This window comes from Suricata suricatta, chromosome 2 (assembly GCF_006229205.1).
Source record: "Suricata suricatta isolate VVHF042 chromosome 2, meerkat_22Aug2017_6uvM2_HiC, whole genome shotgun sequence".
NCBI classification, from domain to species: Eukaryota; Metazoa; Chordata; class Mammalia; order Carnivora; family Herpestidae; genus Suricata; species Suricata suricatta.
In genome coordinates, this window is record NC_043701.1 from 45955329 (window position 1) to 45976262 (window position 20934).

General features: G+C 44.6%; 1 protein-coding gene across 2 annotated transcripts in view; it reads right to left on the reverse strand.

Moving 5' to 3' along the window:
• CHN2 (chimerin 2) overlaps positions 1-20934 on the reverse strand; it is a 291932-nt gene that overhangs the window by 96882 nt on the left and 174116 nt on the right. For both annotated transcript variants that reach the window (XM_029925752.1, XM_029925743.1), the window contains exons 4-6: positions 15602-15633; positions 10690-10803; positions 8634-8919 (exon numbers count right to left, since the gene is read on the reverse strand). In XM_029925752.1, coding sequence (XP_029781612.1) covers positions 8634-8919; positions 10690-10803; positions 15602-15633 — 432 coding nt within the window. The remainder of the gene's footprint in view (positions 1-8633; positions 8920-10689; positions 10804-15601; positions 15634-20934) is intronic.

Sequence of the window (20934 nt, forward strand, 5' to 3'; positions counted from 1 at the left end):
ACCTTCCACCTGACCAGGGGATGAGGACTTTGGGACCACCCGGGAAGCCTTAAAAATAGAGATGCCTGAACGTCAATGGTGGGGACCCTGATTCACAAGTCAAGAGAGGCCAAACACGGGTACTTTTTTAAAGCTGTGAGCTGCAGCCGGTATGAGAACCACTGACCTAGCCGAACCAACCGTTTTTCAGACTGTGTGATAAATTCCACACCATCAGGGGGTTCTAATGTAAATTAATGCTCCGTAAAACCTGGTTTCACGAGCAAATGTAATCTGAGTTCAGATCCATCCTTAGAGCGTTATATCCCATTCCGTTTTACAACTCTGTGTGCGCGAGGCAGGGAGAGCCATTACGGTACCTGTCACGTTTACTAGCTTAGTCATGCCCATCTTCATTTATCCTTCACTCCTGAGAAAAGACGGGTTATGTCAGTTACATATTATTTCCAAGGGGCCTCCTGTGGTGCACCTCTACAGGTTTTCCAGACCCTGTAAATGCGAGAGGATCTTTTCAGTTCCTTGATGCTTTCTACATTAACAATTCAGGCTCTTTCTTTGGCTTGGTGAAGGGCAATGAGCAATATTTTGTTTGAATCAATTGCCCTCAATAAAGCCACAAAGCCTGTCTGCCCTCCAGAAACAAGATCCTTTCCCCGATGACACAGTTGAAGAGCCCATCCAGGAAAAGAGCTACTTCGTTATCTCGCATTAATGCCAATTATGGTGTCGGAACTTGAACTTTATATAGTAATTAGAACAGTGCTAACACAGGGAGCGGTAGAATTGGTCTGCATTCGCTCCTTGCATTGGTTATTCTCTGCCATATTTTACTCCCTTTCCTCAATTCCTTCTCTGTCCTGCTTTTACCCACAGTGGGGAGACTGACTCATGCAGACTGTGTCCCTGGCATCTTTGCTCTATGGCTTTGGGTACAGTTTGTCCAATGCGAGATACAGGCAGGAGATCAAACGAGACGAGAGAGAGAGAAGTTGGGTTATTTCTTCTCCTACTCCTTCCCTCTTGGGGGATACAGCAGTTTGGTGGCTTCATGGCTGTACCCTTGACTGACTGTGGGAGCCCCTCCTGTACAGCCCCTCTACTTTGTGAGTCCCCCTTCTGTGCAAGCCCCTCTCCTGTAGGCACCCCCCTGCTGTGGGAGTCTCCCTCCTATGGGAAGCCTCCTTCAGTGGAAATCCTCTGATTACGTAAGCCCCCCCTTCTGTGGGAACCCTTCTCTTGTGGGAGTCCCCCTCTCATCAGACACCAGTAACGCCAGTGTCTTCCTCCGGTCCCTTCAGCACTGGGGAAGTAACTGCTTCCCACCATTCCCAGCCCTTGGGAAAAATCCCTTGTTAATCTAATTCTCTTCAAATTCCCAGCGATTATGTCTTCCATTTCCTGCTGGGTTCTGATTGCTAGGATGCCTTCTAGACTAACTGTAATCTGAATTCATTTTTCACTTTTCAATCACTCACCGGATAACTTAGGTTCCTCAAAGATCTTAACTTTAAGAGAATTTCTAAATTGTAGGTTACTTTAAAGCATTTCCCCCCCATCCATGCCTTCACAACCTCAAGAGGGCTTTGAAATACTCCTGACTCATGAGCTGGGTGCCTCAGTTTCCCGTTGTGTGAAACAAAGGGGCTGCACCAAATGGTCTCCAGGACTCTCTTCCCCCAGGCTCCGGCATTCCCTTGCTCCCCCCCCCCCCCCCCCGCCCGGGGAGTCAAACCAGCCCAGGGAGGAAAGAGCCTGCCTAGAGGGAAGGGGGGCAGTGAGATGGATGCCATCTTAGTATATTCGAGATACCCCATCCTCAGGGGGAATGTGGTGCAGTCTATTCCATTTTACAGTTAGCTGTCGGCTGTTCGTTGGGCTGTGTGTCCTGTGCTGAGCCCTTCATGGGCCAGGCTTTAGAGCTGGGGGTACACCACGGGGTGACCCAGGCCTTGGACAGGTCAACCGCTGCTTAAGGAGAAGTGTCCAAACAGCACCTGTGTGGCACAGGGTGTGTGAGGGAGCCACGTGGGTGGGGGCTTGCTCCCGCACAGACTCAAGTGTCACCCTCAGGGTTACTGACCCAGCAGTGCTGGGGGGGTTCCTGAGCAGGGGCCCTTCTCATCAGTCTCCCAGGTGCTGCTGCTGCTGGCCCCTGAGGACCCTACTTCGAGAACCACGGATCTCATCAACCCCCTAGGCTACAACACATTAAATTACCAGGGAGATTACGTGCAAAGCTTCAGGGCTGTTTTGTGACAGGAGTGATTCCTTTGCAGTCCGTGAAGGAGGGTGAGCCCCAGAAGCTTTTACCAGAGAGTCTGGGCTGAGGCTAAAGGAGGGACAGCAACTGACAGATCACGGGAGGGGAAGGCATTTCAGAAGGCAGGCGCGGGGTGGGGGAGGGGAAGAGACGGTTTGAGGACTGCGGGCTGGTGAGGGAGCCCAGCAGCAGGAGGCCGGCTGGGAGTGTGGGGCTGGACTGTAATGGGCGTTTCCATCCATTTTTGAAGCTCCCTCACCACCTTCTGCCCCAGGGGTTCCTGCAGCACTTGCCTTCTCCAAGGTGGCCTGTTAGCACCTGTCCTCACCAGGCACCTCTTGCTTTCCGTCCAGGACTTCTCTGACACGGCTGTCTGGGATACCCATGGGCGCCCACCTGGCTCTCCCCACGCACAGCCTTGTGTGGGCGGGACGTAACTGCTCACCAGCACCCTCAGCCCGCAGAGGACAGGAGGTGGTAAACACCCCCTGCTTCAATTCCTCTTAGGAACTGTAAGGATGCAAGTCTGAATTCGGCTTCTCAGAATCATTAGACAATAGAAGGGCACACATGCCCAAGGAAGGAGGGACCACCCTTGTAACACCCAACCAGGAAAGGCCAGCTAACACCTTTAACATTTCTAAGGGCAGGCCTAGAGATAGAAGCTATAGATAATCACCTATTGCTCCTATTGCTTGAGGCTAGTCACGCCCTACGGGAGGGTCCTGGGCCCACTCTGTGATTGGTCAATACTCTAAATGTTGTGATTGGCTCCCACCAAAAGTATCAATATATGGTTAAAGTTACTGCCAATATTGATAGGCGATAATGATTGGACCCCTGTACCTGTGTCACAGTTTCCTGTAACTCCCCCTCCCAAACCCATAAAGGCCCTGCCCCCCCTTTGTTCGGGGCTCTCAGCTTGGATCCGCTGCGCCAGTGAAGTCTGTGAGCCTGAGCTCAGGCCCGACGAGCCTAAACTCGTAATAAAGCCCTTTGCTTTTGCATGCGTGACTCGGTCTCCCTGGCGGTTTCTGGTTTTGGGGGACAATATTAAAAATCTGAGCATAAGAGAACAATTCCACATGGCTCCTCAGCAGTGGCCCAACTCAACATTAGTTCCCACTGGCTTCGCCAGTGTTTCATTCTCCTGACCTCCCCTTCCTGCTCATTAGAATGCCTTCCCAAATTAACAAACCCTTGCCTCAGGCTCTGCTTGAGGGCAGCCCAGGCTCAGACTAGCTGCAAATGTCTTGCTGAGCAATTTGGATTTTGTCCCCCAGACAAAGCAAATCATAATGTTTTCAAGATGAAAACAAAAGCAAGAGCAACAAAAAGTCATCAATGGCCAGGCTTTTCTGCACCATTGTGGGACTGGGGGGGCGGGGTGGTGGTGGAGAGAAAACAGTCAGTCTAAACTCCACTGACTTGTGAGGCTTCCAGTGGTCAGCAAGACCTGGAGATCTGGTGTGGCCCCTCCCTCCTGCTCCCGGGCAGTGGAGGGAAATGTAATGTCATTGCTGGGCAAAAATCTCTGGAGGTCTGACTGGTTCGTAGGGTAGAAACAGCAAAATAAACAATGAGAGGATCACCTTGGATGCAAAGAAGAGAATTATTTCAAAAAGGAAAAAAAAAGGTGGATTGGGGTTTGGGAGAGATCCTTCTTTGAAGCAATTCATCTGTAGAGGAGGACATCCTAACCAGGCTCAACGTCCTTTAACCCGTAAAGGTCAGTCTCCTGGTTTCACAGGAAGACAAGCAGAAACCAAAGAGATATCTGGGAGTTGGTCTGAACTGCTTCAGAAAGCATGGGTGGCGCAGCATGGAGGAGTGTGGAAAATGAGGGAGGGTTGGGGAGGGTCCCAGGGAAGCCATGCCAGTGAGAAGGCAACAGCCAGCGCATTTCCAGGGACAGTCACATCCAAGTCCTCATTTGGCGGTTTTGGTCCTGTGCTATCATTAATTTCCCTCTTTGGTCCCCAACCTTAGTTAAAGGCTGCTACATGCAGACTCTTTGTGAACCATCCAAGGGAGAAATGAAGGGAAAGGGGTGCTATCAGCATGGGGGAGGGGCCCGTGCCAAGGGGTGGAAAAGCAGCCTGGGTCCAGAGGCTGGAACTGCTGGTCTCTGTCTCCGCACGTGTGCATGTTCTGCCTGGAGCACAGAAGAGGTTTCACTCAGGGTTTGTGCTAACATATGTGAATTTAAAACATACTGCCATTTGTTTGTTTTTTACTTAATTTTTTGAATAGGACGCTGCACTGATCACAGTTCATACTTCAGAGAGAATGAAATAGTAGCAGGGAAGACTCTTCCACCCTTACCTCTCAGATGCCCGCTTCCCCACCCCACAGGCAACCAATGATACTTACTCTCCTACCTTTAAGGGATAGTTTATACTTTTGCAAGAAAAAAACATACGTGAAATTGTTTTCCTCCTGGTTTACACAAATGGAACTGCATCACACACACTATACTGCAAATTGTTTTCTTCATTAAATAACTCCAGGGATTCTTTCCATATCAGCACGGATGAATATTCTTACCGTTTTCTGTGATTACAGGATTCGCCTTTACATGGATGTCCCCTAAGTCATCTAAGCGGTCCCCAACTGATGGGCATTTAGGCTATTTCCTAAAGTTGGCCATTATAAAAATAGTGAAATGAATAAACAGGTAAGATGTGCTATATTCTAAACTGTGCTTTTATTCTGTCAAGAGGATTTTTATCTAGTAAAACAAAAATGCAATTTAATGCAGCAGGCCGAATGTATTGAATAAACGTGTGCTTTTGAAAATTTTTGTCAGATATATTAGATTCAGCAGGGTATCCTTCATGAGAAAGCTTAGTTATTATAACTAGTAATAGCGGTGCATTTTAAAAAACAGATCATGTAAATATTGAGTGATTCCTAGCATTGATTGACTTAGCACGGTGACAACCAAGGGTGTTTGCTGAACACAGCCAGGCAGTAAGAACAGAACAAGGTCTCACCGCTCTGGAGGTTTAAGGAGCTCTGAACTTGTGGCTTAGAAATCTGAGTTTGGTTCCTTACTCTGCCATTGTGTCTTTTTCAGTAAAATGGGGACAATGACTGCTGCTCTATGTACTTGGAAGTTGTTCTGAGAATAAAATGGGAAATTACTTCACATGTGTGAAATTGGTTTATAAACTATATATATTTTTAATGTCTATTTATTTATTAATGTGTTTATCTGTTTTTGAGAGAAAGACAGACTGGGGGGGGTGGAGGGCAGAGAGAGAGAGAGGGAGACACAGAATCTGAAGGAGGCTCCAGGCTCTGAGCTCTCAGCACAGAGCCCGCCTAGGGGTTCAAACTCACAAACCATGAGATCATGACCTAAGCTGAAGTCAGATGGTTAACTGACTGAGCCACCCAGGCACCAGTATAAACCATATATTTTTTAATATTTATTTATTTTTGAGAGAGAGAGAAAGAGAGAGAGCGAGCGCACTCTTGTAAAAGTGGGGAGGGTCAGAGAATCCCAAGCAGGCTCCATGCTTGGGCCTCACACCGAGCACAGAGCCCGCCTTGGGGCTCAGACTCACAAACCATGAGATCATGACCTGAGCCAGATTCAAGAGTCAGACACCTAACCAAATGACCCATCCAGGGGCCCCAAAATTAGTTTCTAAATTATAAATGTCTGAGCCAATGTTAAGTATTGTTGTTATTCTACTGTTCACAGTTCTGGTCTTGGAGGTCTGTGCATCAACTCCGAAATAAATTTCATAAAAGAAATTACACCAGGCATGACCATCTTAATTAAATGCACCAAATGGTGGTCCTTATATATCATAATGTTTTAAGAATCAATTAAGAACCAGAAAGGAAAGGACTCCTGGCAGCTAACTATCACAACTCTTTCTGTCCCTTCCCTACCTCCCCACCTCATCTACAGTTATTAAAATCGAGTTCACTGCTAACCATCTTGATAGGAGATCAATCTAGAAGCCACTCAAACCTGATGCAGTAGGTAATATCTTTATACCAGTTAACACTGATAATATTCTTGGATTTTCAGGTAACATAGTCTCTCTGGATTCATTTGGAAATGATCAACAAAATAATTGGGTGAACAAAGTGTGAGCACTTTGGAAAATGATATGCTAGGCTGTCTGGAGAATTATTAGGAAACCTACTCATTTCACTCATTAAAACCTTCAAGACACACCATTATTGAAGCGGATAGGTGCCCCGGGCACTTCTCAGTCAATCCATTCAAATTTCCACTACCTCTGCCTCCATGGCAACAGTCCACTGACCTGCCCTTAAGGGAAATAGAATTTCTGGCAAGACTGAGACTTTTAATAATTCCACTTGTCAATACAGGTCAGAGAGAAAAAGATGGATTTGTACCAAGTTACTAAACAAACTCTCTAACAAAATGAGCGACCTCCAGCAAGGGACCAGCCCCAGAGCTTCCAATTTCCCCAGGAAAGCCAAACATTGCATCATTAGTGTCCAAGAAAATCCACACCACCAACACCTGTCCATCAAACCCTTCACTGAGTTCAGATTTCTTCTTTCCATGTGTTATTTACCTTTCCCTAGAAGGGTAAAAGTATACTGGGAAGCTCATCTAAAGTGGTAATTATCCTGATTAATGATTTCCTCCAAGATTTAATTTTAATAAATACATACAAAATGATCTGCAATGAAGGACCTATTTTGTGATGCAAGTTTCCTTATGGGAATATCATCTAGGAATATCAGTTTCTAGTGACCAACCTTCCCTCTTGGCGAAGGACAAGACTCAAGAAATATCACTTCATGTAACCAGAACCGAAATGCTCATCCGAAACATACAAGAGACACTCTTTCTATTCACCTCTCTTCCTGGAAATATCCTAGCGCACAGCCTGCAGTTGTAGCAGACAGCCTTTTTGAAGGCATTACTCTCTGAGTCGGAAATATAAACACTGCTTCAGAGATTTATTTTATGATTCATCTTCTGATTTGTCATGGCTGGGAAGGTAAGCTTCCAGATTTTCTATTCTAAATTACTTTTGAACAGATTTTACAAACAGACTAAGGAACGGCTTTTGCCTGGATCAGAACAAACTCTGAAAGTTAGGGCTCAACTCCCCTCCCTTTCTCTTGGTAAAATGTAAACAATCAGAAAACCATTTCCCAAGTATATTATTCATAAAAGAATAACAAGTGCTTTGGAGACACTGGCGTTATAAAAAGGAAAATGGCAAATAATTTTTTCCTGGGCCAGCTGCGCAGCTGATGTGCTTCTGGGGAAGGTTCTTCTAGGCTTTAAAACTCAATCAGCAAATCAATTAAGATCATGCCTGTCTTTGCCAACAAGCCCGCGCTGCCTGCCTCTGACCTCCCCTCCCCCCCAATTCCAGTGATTCCTCATGCATCTCTGTCCCAAAGCCAAGGCAGCCCATCAACCTCAGGTTCCTTTGCTTTAGGCTCACGTTGGGCAACAGAGGAGGGCGAGTGCGCTGTTCCGGTTTAATGAGGATTAGCAATCACCAGAAGGAGCACTGCCCACCACTCTGCTCTGTGTGTTGATATCTCTCCCAGTCCAAGCTTGCCTTTGACAGTGGGCTCAGCACAGACTCCATGGGGGCTGACCGGCGTGACTGCCTGTCACTTTCTTTCAGTGAAAACCAGACAGGACCGGGCAAGGCAGATGGTTCCAAAAGGGGCACTTCCAAAAAAAAAGCCTGCTAGCAAACTGTGGTGGTGTCTTTCAAGTCAACAGCAACTTACTGAAGAGGAAAATCAGATCTTCCTCCCCATATCCTGCCTCCACCCATCCAGCTTGAGCATCACCCACTTAGAAGTTTCTAATCCTCGGGGAGGCATGATAACTCTTCACTTGGGGCAAAGGACAGCCTGTCTGTTAAGCCTCCCAGAGATAGCCATCGTCACCAAGAGTGACTCCCATCGCTGTCAGTAAAACCTGTTACCTAGGTAGGACTACCTTCAGGAGGGGTGGCCTGCGCATCCCACAGGGTCGCTCAGTCTGCAGAGAACCAGACACAAATACCGGACCTGCATAGCGAGATGGAACCAGAGGCAACCAGGAAAGCCTCAAGTGGAATGAAAACCAAGGACTATTTTCACCACAAAACATTACAAAAATAACAAATAATTATCTGTGAAGTCCTGGCTCCGACTGTTTGGGAGTTTGGGCAAATCGGTCCCCATTTCCGGGCCTTGATTGGAGTGGAGGATTTCTAAGATTCCTTTCAGCACAAAATTCTAGATTTCATTGGGCGGGGGTGGATGTCTGCCAACATTCTGGCCAATCACATACACAATTAATCAAGTGGTTATTCAGCATAAATTAAAAACCGAGCCTGTTTGTATCATACACGGTGCTTACCTTTTCAACTGCTGCATGTTCTTCATTTGTGACACTTGTTTTCCTTGATTCGTTTTTTGACCTGCTCAGCCTCCTGGATACTTTCTCTCTGAGCAGAGTGGCATATCCAATGTGTTCATAAATGGGGTTGGTTGTCATTTTGGAAATGTATTCAGAAGCTTTTGTTTCTATGTACAGTGTTATCAAGCCATCTGTGACCAGATCGTGAATCGATTCAAATCTCTTCTCACCCACAAAGTGTTTTCCATCATAGAAGAGCCTGTAGTTTAAAGTCTGGTTTCCAAACCTGTCCCCAAGAGAATGAGAAATCACAACAGTGTTAGAAGCAAAAGCAGTGAAGAACAGTAGCAGTTAACATTCTTTGAGTGTGTACAGTATGCCGGCTGCTGAACTAGGCACTGGCATGATTTCCACCCCCTCCCCATTTAATTATCATAAGGAGCCTTTGAGACAGGTGGAATGATTATCACCATTTTATGGCTGAGAAATCTAAGATTTGAAGAGATCGGGAATCTGCTTGAAGTGATACCCCTGGAAAGAGGCAGTCATACGTGTCATTTGGTCCTAGAAATCACTAAGGCTGTTCAGTCTTTATCATTCTCATTTGTAAAAGTCAGAGGGTAGAGCCTGATTTACAAATGTTTTGCTTTTAAACTTCCTTGTTGAAAACTAGCCGTACCCGCCTACCCCTACCCTGTACCTGGCAATTCCCTCTACAAGTCCTTGATGCCCCCTTTTTATTACATCTTTGGCCACCAGCCAGTAGAGTGCCTCATGTTTCCCACCCTACTTAGTGCCATGGAAGGGAGATGAAGGGAGTTGGGTGAAGCTCGCTGTTGGAACTGCCACTGTTGGGGTCCTAGGAATCTGGGACCAATGAGGGATTTATAAGGTTTTCCCATTTCAGCACTGGCTGCCCCTCTTGGCCTTGGTCCGTTATCTCACAGCCCCTGCTTAGTTCCCACTGGGACCGCCAGTACCACGGCTGGAGAGCTGATGGCGGGGGTGAGGATAGGAAAACACTCTGTAAACCTAGGACACTGACTAGCTTTTGAAGGACTTCCTTATACTGACATCATCTAAGATACGTTCAAGCCACTCCTAGGTGCAACTTGAAAAGTATTCCACAGCAATGATATTGAGATGTCACACTGAATATGCCACTGCGGGCTGGCCTAGGACGTGTTTCCATTGATACCATTCCCACTGTGAAGAAAGGTCCTCCCAATTCTGAAGAGTTCCCAAATGAACGTCCAGAAGACAATTCGATTCTGGAATTGGCTGCTTTCCCCAAATTTTATTGGATGGCCATAAGGATCAAATGGTATCACATACTGGATAACGCTTATGAACGTGCAGGAAATGCAATGATTTTGGGCACTGTGGTTTTTTTCAGTTCTTGTGGTTTTGTGGGAAACGCTCATGAGGGCTCAGCTCCCATGGCTTGCTAGCACGAACCATCATGACTGCCACTGGGAGTCAAGGGGACCCATGGGTCAATGCGATCCCTGAGAAAACCCCATAAACAAACTCCGCTTCAGTCCTGGTGCACATATACAACGTGAGGCGAAGACTTATGACCCGGGATCCTGGGAACTGAGGCAGTGGTGTCGCTCCCTCAGGTGGCTCAGTTTCAGGCAGAAGTGACTACAGGAGCACTAAACTTCCAGATCGTTTTCCTGTTTACTGTGCGTGCAGAAATAGAGCCTCAGTGCCCATCCTACTGATAACATTTGTAGCCTACGAAGTGTATAAGCCTCTAATATGCTGCTGGTATTTTGTAAACAAAGAGAAAATAAAACATAAGTAGAGCAGAATGGGGAGTGATTGGTTAACGGGTACGGAATTTCTGTTTGGGATGATGAAAAAGTCCTGGAAATGCCATAGTGGAGATGGTTGCATAACATTATAAACGTACTTAATGCCACTGAGCTGTACACTTAAACATGGCCAAGATGGTAAAATTTATGCTACATATATTTTACAACAATTGCAAAAGAGGGAAAAATAAAGTCACTTGTAAAGCAGTTGCAACAATGGATGAAATCAAGTTCACCTTAGAGCTAATGTGTAGCATCCTGGCTGGCGCTGGCTTTCTCTAAGAATGTAGGCGCCCTCCACGCCTCCAAGAAGCTCGTCTGCTTGCTCCCGGGAGATGATCCCATGAAACCTGAGGAGAGACAGACCATCCTTGTTGTCCACAAATCACGTACAAAGTATGCACCACAAGAGCGAGGCTAAAAAAGATGGTGGAGCCACGCAGAACCTACTGTCCCCGACGTGGAGGAAGAGAGGAAGAGAGACCACGTATCCTAAAGATGCTGTTGAGACCACTTCTCAGCAGGCACCCAAACACGTGAGAAGTATCAGGAAGGCAACACAATGGAAGAACACTCAGTCCCCCTGGCTTTCTGCTACTGTCTTGCTCTCAAGCTGAAAATTTAAGTCCAAACACAGAGCCAGGTGATGGCTCCTTCCTTAGCCATGGGGGATAATAACAAAAGAGCAATTAGTAATTTAGCTCTCAGTTCAAGCACAGAAACTGTGTATTGTCCAGACTGCTAATGAACACTATTGATTATCAACCTGCCTACTTCGGGTACAGGGTGTTGTTAATTTTAGAGACTCATTCTCTGGAATAATAGCCAACGATCACCAATGTTCTTCTAGTTCTTTTAATTTTGAGAGCAATTGCTTAGGGACATGTTTTTTCTTTTTTCTTTAATGTTTTATTTATTTTTGAGAGAGAGAGAGAGAAAGAAAGAGAGAGAGAGAGAGAGAGAGAGAGAGAGAGAGGCAGACAGACAGACAGCGTGAGCAGGGGAGTCAGAGAGAGAGGGAGACACAGAATCTGAAGCAGGCTCCAGGCTCTGAGCTGTCAGCACAGAGCCTGACATGGGGCTCAAACCCAAGGACTGTGAGATCATGACCTGAGCTGAAGTTGGATGCTTAACTGACTAAGCCACCCATGTGCCCTGGGATATGTTTTTTCAAATGAATGTATTTTTCTTTTTGAAGAATGTTTATAATTATAATTATCATATTATTGCAATTTTAAAAGTAATACACATGCAAGTAGAAAACACAGCCTATCTAGAAAGAATGCAGCTTGGCCAATGACTGCTTTGCTCTGGAGGCAAATGTGTAAGGCCCACAGAGTGGGCAGGGACTCCTGGGAGCCAGGGGCAGGCACTGGACCACTTTCTCTGTTGTCTTTCAGTTAACCCAGCTTCCTTCCACACATACAGCCCTCACCCCTACTTATCAGAGATTTGATCCATCCACGTATCATAGGAAAGTGGGGGAGCTGCGTTGGGGGGGGGTGAGGCCAGTGCTGAGGGACTTCAGGCTCCTGGGAGAGGGAACAACACCCTCTCTCTGGGATTATGTAAACTTGAAGATCTTTGGGGGAATGAATTGGAGAAGAAATTTTTCTGGACAGAGAATTCTTATGTTACTTTCCTGCAGTCAGGAGAGGGAGAGGGAAGTTGGCTAGACAAGTTTTGACTTTTCCCCCAGGAATATGAAAATTAAGTGAGGACACATGTAGCATGATAATATTTATGGGGTGGGGAGGGAGATGACTATCACAATATTTATTTCCCTTCTTTCTTAAAAAAACGTTTTTTAAATGTATTCGTCTTTAAGATGACAGAGTGTGGGTGGGGGAGGGGGGAGAGAGAGGGAGATGCACAATCCAAAGCAGGCGCCAAGCTCCAAGCCATCAGCACAGAGCCTGATGCAGGGCTCAAACCCATGAACCATGAGACCATGACCTGAGCTGAAGTCAGTCACTCAACTGACTAAGCCACCCAGGCGCCCCTCCTTTCTGTCCTTAACAAGTAGACCTTATAAGGTGAAGCCTTTATCTTAGGAGAGAGAGGTCAGTAGAAGCTGTGGCTCTGAGTTCCAAACTCCACTCTCCAAAAGTCTAAGGGGGTGCTATGGTGGGAGATAGAGGTTTTCTGCTTTCCAAATTTTGGAAAGTTTAAATTTAAATCTCAAGAGCTGACAAGTGCAGACCCTGGAGCCGCACTGCTCTGAAGTGAGTGCAGATGTGGCATAAGGCAACCCACCTGCCCAAAAAAAGACCGGCATCCCCTGTTCTTGCAGGAGGGGGACTGGGAGGAATTGGGGCAGAGCTCAGATGATTGGAACAGATGGATCTGTGTATGGCGCTCTGGACCCAGAGCAGAGGGGCTTAAGGCTTTGCCTGTGCGGGCGGCCACCGAACCCTGTGCACCTCATGGGAACAGCTCCTGGGCAGTCTGAGCTGGGTGACGGAGCCCTGCAGGTGCTGGGCCCCGGGGAGTGTGTGTGAAGAGCATGTGTGAGCGTGTTTATAAGAGGCAGAGGTGGGGCGGGGGTGGGAGGAGAGAATGGGTGTGTGGGGGTGCATGAGAGGGTGTGTGTGAGAGAAAGAGAGCGTGGGTGTATATGAGTGTGTATAAGAGATTACGTATGCAGGAGAGTATGTGTGTATGAGTGTGTGAGAGAGAGTATGTGTGTATACATGAGTGTGTGTGCATATATGAGAGAGGGTGTGTGTGTGTGAGAAAGCAAGCATGTGTGGGTATGAGTATGTGTGTATAAGATAGTGTGTGGGAGTGTCTATGAGTGTGTGTGTGAACATATGTATGAATATGAGTGTGTAAAACAGCGTGTGTGTATCTGACAGTGTGTGTGTGAGAGCATGTGTGTATATGACAGAATGTGTGTGTGTGAGAGTGGGTGTGCAAGAGAGAGTGTGCGCACATGTGTATGTGTGGTGACAGGGACATGATAGAGGGCATCAGAAGACGCTGGAGAGAGAAAGGACGGGAGCTGGTGCCATGACTGTGGGCCAGGCCAGGGCAGGGGATGACCACGCAGGACGGGGCCCACGCAGAGGACGGCACAGGTCACTCTTGGTGGACGAGGGCTACCCCAACCTGGCAGTTAGCCTGAAAGCAGCCTCGACTCCCTTGACACGTTTGGGCGACAGCCCAGCAGCGGACATCAAGTGTCAAGAACCAAGCTGCACTGAAATGTTCAGAAGAAGAAAATTACAGTTCTGTGAATCTAGGTTGTGGCTCATCATGCCCTTTATGCATGGGTTTGAAAATGTCCATGCTGTATAGATCTGAGGATCTCCTCTTTGTAAACAGAAAGCGTGCATAGGAAAACACCAGAAGGGATGAGATGAAGGGGGAAGTCAGCAGGGCCTTTTCATGGTCGAGTTGTAAATGTTCTCTACCTTCCAGATCTATATATTTCCTAATTTTCCCAAATTAGTGGGTATTAAGTTATTCATGTTTTAAGAATAAAAGTAATACTCATACACGGGGGGGGGGCAATTCAAAAGTTAAAAGAGGTAAAAATGTAAACAATACTGAGTATAAATTCTCTTCCCCTAAAGGTATCCATTGGCAACAGTTTCTTGTGATTCCTAGTAGGAAAAAAAATGCATATATGTTTCCTGAAGAAAGCATATATTACTTTTTGAATGGAACAAAAATCTTTTCTTTTTAAAAAGGAAAGGGGGGTCACCTGGGTGGCTTAGTCGGTTGAGCATTTGACTTTGGCTCAGGTCATGATCCTGTGGTTGATGAGTTCAAGCCCCGCGTCGGGCTCTGTGCTGACAGCTCAGCCTAGAGCTCGTTCCAGATTCTGTGTCTCCCTCTCTCTCTGCCCCTCCCCCACTCATGCTTTATGTCTCAGAAATAAACATTTTTTTTTAAAAAAGGAAAGGGAAACACAGAATCTAATACAAAACAGTTTCTCTCTTTTTTTGTGTGTGTGGTTAAGAAAATGTTTCTTTGCTGTCCTCTCACTAGGAAGTTTTTGTGGACTGGGGACTGGAAAACGGTGACTTAGAAGGTCATTCAACAAAACTTTAATGCAACAGAGAAAATGCAAATGGAATTCACATGCAAAAGTGTCTCATTTGAGAAGTATATGATAGGTTTTTCTTTCTCTCTCTCTCTCTCTCCCCCCTTATTACTTGTGTTCTTTGGGAGCCAAAATCAAAATTAGTATACTGAAGTAAAAAAGAGCCATCCTACAACTAACTAGGTTAGATATTCAGGATGTGGGGATGTGAGGGCAGAGGCCAATGCTCCCAGGTGGGTATCCCAAGGGTGCTGGCTGAATTCTCAAGGCTGGGAAGGAGGGTTCAGAAATCCAGCCGTGGCCATCAGAAGGGACTGCCAGGCTGGGACATGTAAGAGGGTCACCTATCATGAAGCTGAGGCTCTGATGGCCAAGGGCATAGAGGAAGGAGGTTTGGACTATCAGGAGAGCTTGGGAGGCTGACCCCCCCGCGTAGGCTGCCTCTGTCTGTGCTTTGAAACCTGCTCCACACGCTGCAGCCTGAGCCTGAGAATTCTGTTTCTGGCACGCGTATGTGTTCTACGGTAGGCTTCTGAGAAAGTAATACAACACAAGAGCAGAACGTAAGAGGAGAATGGGAGGAAATAATCGTTACGGGATTGAGGCAATTTGGCTAATACATCCAAGTCAAGAGAAATCATCACTGTAGTTTTATGAGACCGCAGGGAAATGAGGTGACTTCCCCAGATTGCCTTTTACTGAGGTACATGAAAGTAAAGAATTCAGCTACGCAGTTTACAATCTTTGGCGCTCTAAATGTTTATACAGTATCAAGGTAGAAAATAAAATACGAACAGAGCCTCAGTCATGGAAAATGCTGCCTTACGTTTCAAATACCTGCCAGGTACTCAGTGGCTGCCTTACTGGAGATCTACAGCAGGAAATACTGTCCCTCCCACAGGAAAGCAACCAAGCACCTGAGTCTTAGAAAGAAAACTCAATACAAAGGGGTCTGATTGCATTTATCCTCATTATTAAACACTTGCACAATGGACATTTGATGAAGACCACATGTTAGAAGATCTTTAATATTTAATATTTCAATGACACACAAAATGACACTATATTATTAAAACAAAGAATAGCATGAGACTTACTCTCTTCCATAATATTTTGGTCTGTTCTCCACCTATATTAAAAAGAAGAAAAATATTAATAATGCATTTGAATTCAAATCAGATAGATAAAAAATGCTATTCAGATGAACAGAGCTAATTCTGATAGGAACTGTATCATGGTTTTTATTCTTCAAATCAGAGATCCATAAATCCAGAGAGGTAACCAATGCATTCCTCTGTCTTGGACAGGAATGACGTAGCATCATCATAGTTCTCTGATCATTAGGCTTGGTCCCCACTTAAACCCAACCACCCAATAAAAGAATTTTCAAAGGAAACAAAGGGAAATATTAAGACATTTATAAAGATATTACAAGGCATCTTTGGGAAAAATAAAATGAATAAAACTTAGGCATTTATTTAACTCTTCATCCACTTGTGTTTTTATGTATTCATAATAATAAGAAGTGTACCTGTATTTAAAAATAATATGGTCTCTTTCCAGATAAAATTGATAACTCTTTATTTTTAAACAAAAGGCTAATGGTCTGAAATTCACTTGATACCAGAGATAAAGATACAGAGGACAAGATTTACGACTTAACTAAACATCATAAGCATCCCAGAAAACATTTTTCAATCACATTTTGAGCTTTGGGATCATCATCATTGGTTTTTAGCACATATATATGACAATCTACTTTCTTAAGAACTTTGTTTTCTTATGTTCAGGGTGTTAGAACAGGTAAGAAATTAACATGAATTCTCACACTCAGCTTCTGTTCTTCTAATCTAACTCCAGGGAGACTGAAAATACAGCAGAGCTACATGAAGTTATGGATTTTCGTTGATGGTTATGACAGCAAGTTTATGTTTATTTACTAGAGGAGAATGGGAGTCTGGCAGCCATTTCATTTGCTGTCATTTCTGTCCACAGTCGGATGGGCAGTTTTTTTTCAGCAGGGCTCACAGGCACAGTGGTGGGATTTCAAGGTACTGGACAGTTTCTTGGCCTTCCTCCACTCTCCAAAGGATGCAGGAAATCTGAGTGGGCAGTCGGGAGCCATAGAGAAGAGGAGATGGTTCAGAAAGGGAGAGGTGAGGACCATATTCACAAGCTTGCCTTGGGCAAGCCTCACTGGCATAAAACCCATCATCTAGACCAGACATGTCTAAATGTGTGTTCTCTCTTCAGTGCATTTTACACTTGAAAAGCACTGAACTGAGAGGGGCATTCATAACTCTTAATATTCAAGGTTTGAAGTCTGCTCTGTGTCATTTACAAAGGAAGATCTAAATAATATCATTAATAGAAGCACAAAGTGTGTAAAAAGCACCATGTTCTCTAATGTGTGCCATTACTCTACATGCTGGGAAGCTTTTGATAGGAGTTGAATATGTTGTCACTTGTATCATTCTATGAGCTTTCAAAGTTCTTTCTTACTTTTACGATATTGTACCTAGGTGTCTGCAACACCAACATACCACAGAAGAAATTTAAACTAGAGAAATCAATGGAAGTAAGTAATATACAATGGGCAAGATATCTCTCCAATCCTTGAGAGTCGATATTTCATTCCTTTGAAATGATTCCCTACGTATAAGGACAGCTTTATTTCCATCCTTTTGGCTGTGCCATAATACACGTTCGCAAGTCTGGGGGTATCTCCCAGCCTGATCCCCCACTTTTCATATCTCCCCAAAAGGAAAGAATAATTCATCTAACTTTCGAGACGTACAGCACGGAAAATGGAGCCTACCATTAACTCCTGGCATGTAAGTAAGGAGCTCATGAATGTTGAATTTGACTCCTGAGAAGACAACAAATTGCTTTCAGTTCATTAATCAATCATAAAATATATGGCACGCTTATTATGTTCAGGGCTCTGGGCTCAGTCCTGTCATTGTTCATGCAACAATAACCTCACAGGTGTGGGAAAAAAAGGTATGAGGAACTCAGAGGTGTTCAGGAGGAAACACCTGAGAAATCTACCAAAGGACCCCAAATACAAAAGTCAGTATTTATGGTGCCTTGCAGGATACCAAATAAGATACTGCCTATAGAGGACAGTTTGACCTACACGAGGGACAGATCCGATTATGAAATCCATGAGAATATACAAGAACACTGATTTGTGAGGGACAGACTACATATGGCACCGAGCCATGGAATAGGTCCCAAATATTGCATGGGATGTATACTAAAATATTACTCTTTGTTCATCTGAAGGTCTAATTTAACTAGACATCCTGCTTTTATTTCTTTTTTTCCCAAATCTGGCAACCCCACAGGAAGAAAGAAAAGGTAGAGGTCAGAGGCAGTGAAGACAGAGGATGTGGTCATTCTTCTGATCACTGCCCCCCCCCCAGGGGGGCTGTTTTGATAGAAATCTGATTCAGTCTTGGATCCCTTTGTTGTCTCTGCCTTTCTTACAGAAAATAGAGCTGTCCTTATTAATGTTAATGAGAGAGAGAGAGCAGCTGGGATTAAAGAAAAAAAAAAACAAGCACAACAAAGAAAAAACTTCTTTTCCTAAACTTTCGGCTCACAGGATTCTTAACATAGTCTCTCTCTCTATACTTTTCACTAAGCTTTTAACCAGATAAGAACTTAAGTGAAATGGCCCTGGAAAAATCATAGAACATCGACATATTTTCAAGGTGAATAATATTGGGTCTTCAGATCCAGACAAAATTCAGTCAGCTGAATGTCAGGGCTCCCAGAAACAAAGGCCCTGACTAGATAGACTGTGAACCTCTACACTGTGACCCAGTGATACCTGGAAGGAGCCTGGCTCAGTCCCCACATGTGGCTCTGTCTCAGCCACTGATGAAATACATCAGGACCGGCCTGTGAAACGTGGGGCTCCTGAGGAAGATGTAGCACTGCATTTCAGTTTCCGATTGTGCGAGATCTTCTTCAGTGAATGAGAGAGAAGACAGTTGATGAATAAAGAAGGAAGGCAGCTCAGCAGCTCTTCTCACCTTCTCATTGAAAATTACATTTGTTAAAATCAAGGACTTGCTTAAAAAGAAAACAGAGGGCTAATTTAGGTAGTCCCATGGATTCAGGAAGGGATTAAAAATATAATGTAGCAAATCCCAACATGCAACAAGGTTGGTTCTGGAGCATTCCTGCCACTGGTTATCTCGGGACAAGACGTGGAGTTTGACAGCTCCTCAGCTTGGGGAACCTGGGCACTGTGGCTATGACTCACAGACATTGCATCGGCAATGCCGCATTCGTTCGTTAGCGTTCCACCTGCGAGATGTGAAAGGAGCCCACCATTTTAGGGAAATGAACCAAAAAATCTAATAATTTGTAGATATATTGCTGAATGCTAAAATCCTGGATTCATCGATAATCTACCTGGTTCAGAAAGGAACACATTTATTTTTTATTTTTTTTCAATATTCTTTATTTATTTTTGAGAGACAGAGAGAGACAGTAGGAACAGGGGAGGGTCAGAAAGAGACACACAGAATCCGAAGCAGGCTCCAGACTCTGAGCTAGCTGTCGGCACAGAGCCTGACGCGGGGCTCAAACCCACAAACCGTGAGATCATGACCTGAGCCAAAGCTGGACACTTAACCAAATGAGCCACCCAGGTGCCCCAGGAATACATTTCTTTACAGAAGACCAGCAAGCAGATGATCGGTGAACAAGTAAACACATGAAATGGGTCCTCCCAAAACTCAGGTCGATTCAGCATCTGTGGTGTAACCATGCAGATTCTTTTCAAAAATATAATTGAAGATTTTATTCTACATATGCATCATCTGTGTAAGGACAGTCCCCCAAGGTGGGTAATATTTGCTGTTGATGTCACTGTTGGTCATGACACTTTTGGAATTCCTCTTTTGCAACTTAGACTTACTACCTTCTTGGATATCCTCACAGCTGCCTTCCTCAAAGTGTGGTCATTCAAAAACGAAACTTTAGGAGGTTTGTTAAAGTTTAGATTCCTGATCTGTAGCTCTGGTTTCCAACTGAACCAGAACTACTGAGACAGGGGAGCTGCGATGTGTTATTTGATTAAGCCCCCTAGACCATGGTAAAGCATACACTAAAGTCAGAGTCATCAGTTTATAGAATCCATATATTTGTTTTTTGAGAGTGGATGTTATTTCGGCAACAGGCAGAAGGTACTCAGAGCCAAATTCAGTAAAAAGGGAAGTGATCCAACTAGGAAATACACTTGAGACAAAAATGAGGAATGACCCTAAGATAATAAAATCTGCACTGTGTCTTGTTCGGAAGGTATTTCAGAAGAGATATTCCCAACACGCTCTGAGCAATGGGAACTCTGCAAAAATTAGAGCACAGCTTCCCAAGATGATGGATTGGAAAGGGACCACACTCACACACACACATAATACAAGTGCTAAAAAATAATGTATCTTATGACTTTAGAGTCACATCTCAGATATAATTATTGCCAGGACTGTGACTATTGAAAATGGCTTTTGTCCTGTCTAGTCCTCTTCAGACTCTCCACATACCATGTTCCGACTTGTCTATGGTCAACACAAATGTTATGGCTCCCCTCCAATTGTCTCATCACCCCACATTCATCCTATGCTCCAACCAAATGAAATTACTAGTAGTTCCATACTTTGCTCTCTGCAATATATCCATTGTTTTTCATAGGTTCTTATTTTAAGATCCTGAACTTCCTTCTAATAAAATAGGGGCAGATCATGTGATGGCTGAGGGGCGGGCTCTAGACCTAGACTGGCTGGTTTTGACACTAATCTGTGTATCCATAAGCAAGTTACTAATCGCTCTGTTCCTTAATTTCCTCGTCTTTAAAATGGAAATGATAATAAAAGTGAATGCCTCATTGAGTTGTTGTAATAATTAAATGAGTTAATATCTATAGCATATTTGCAGTAGTGGCTGGGACACAGAGCCATTCAATGACTATTAGCGGTCCCCGGTCTCCAGAAAGGGCCTCCCTGCATGGGAGAAAAAGTTAGGGCCACTCTTTTTTTTAATTAAAAAAATTTTTTATTCAAGTATAATGAACATACAGTGTTATATGAAGGCCCATTCTTTTCTGTGCTCTTACAACTCTTTTTATAAAATTTTAAATATCTAATCTACTATTCCATTCCTGCTCTGACTACTTTATGAGTTTTTTGAAGCAGTAGTTTTGGTCTTCATCATCATTGCATTCCCAGGATTTTGCCCCATGTCTGGCACAGAATGAGGGCAGGCATGAGTTCTCTGAATCTTATCTACTCCTAAAAATGTGTCAAGCAGCAAAGTTTCAAACAGCAAGAGCCTATATTCCATTATTTTAAATAGAAAAAAAAGTTGTTCAAAATACCAATTTTGAGGGGCGCCTGGGTGGCTCAGTAGGTTAAGC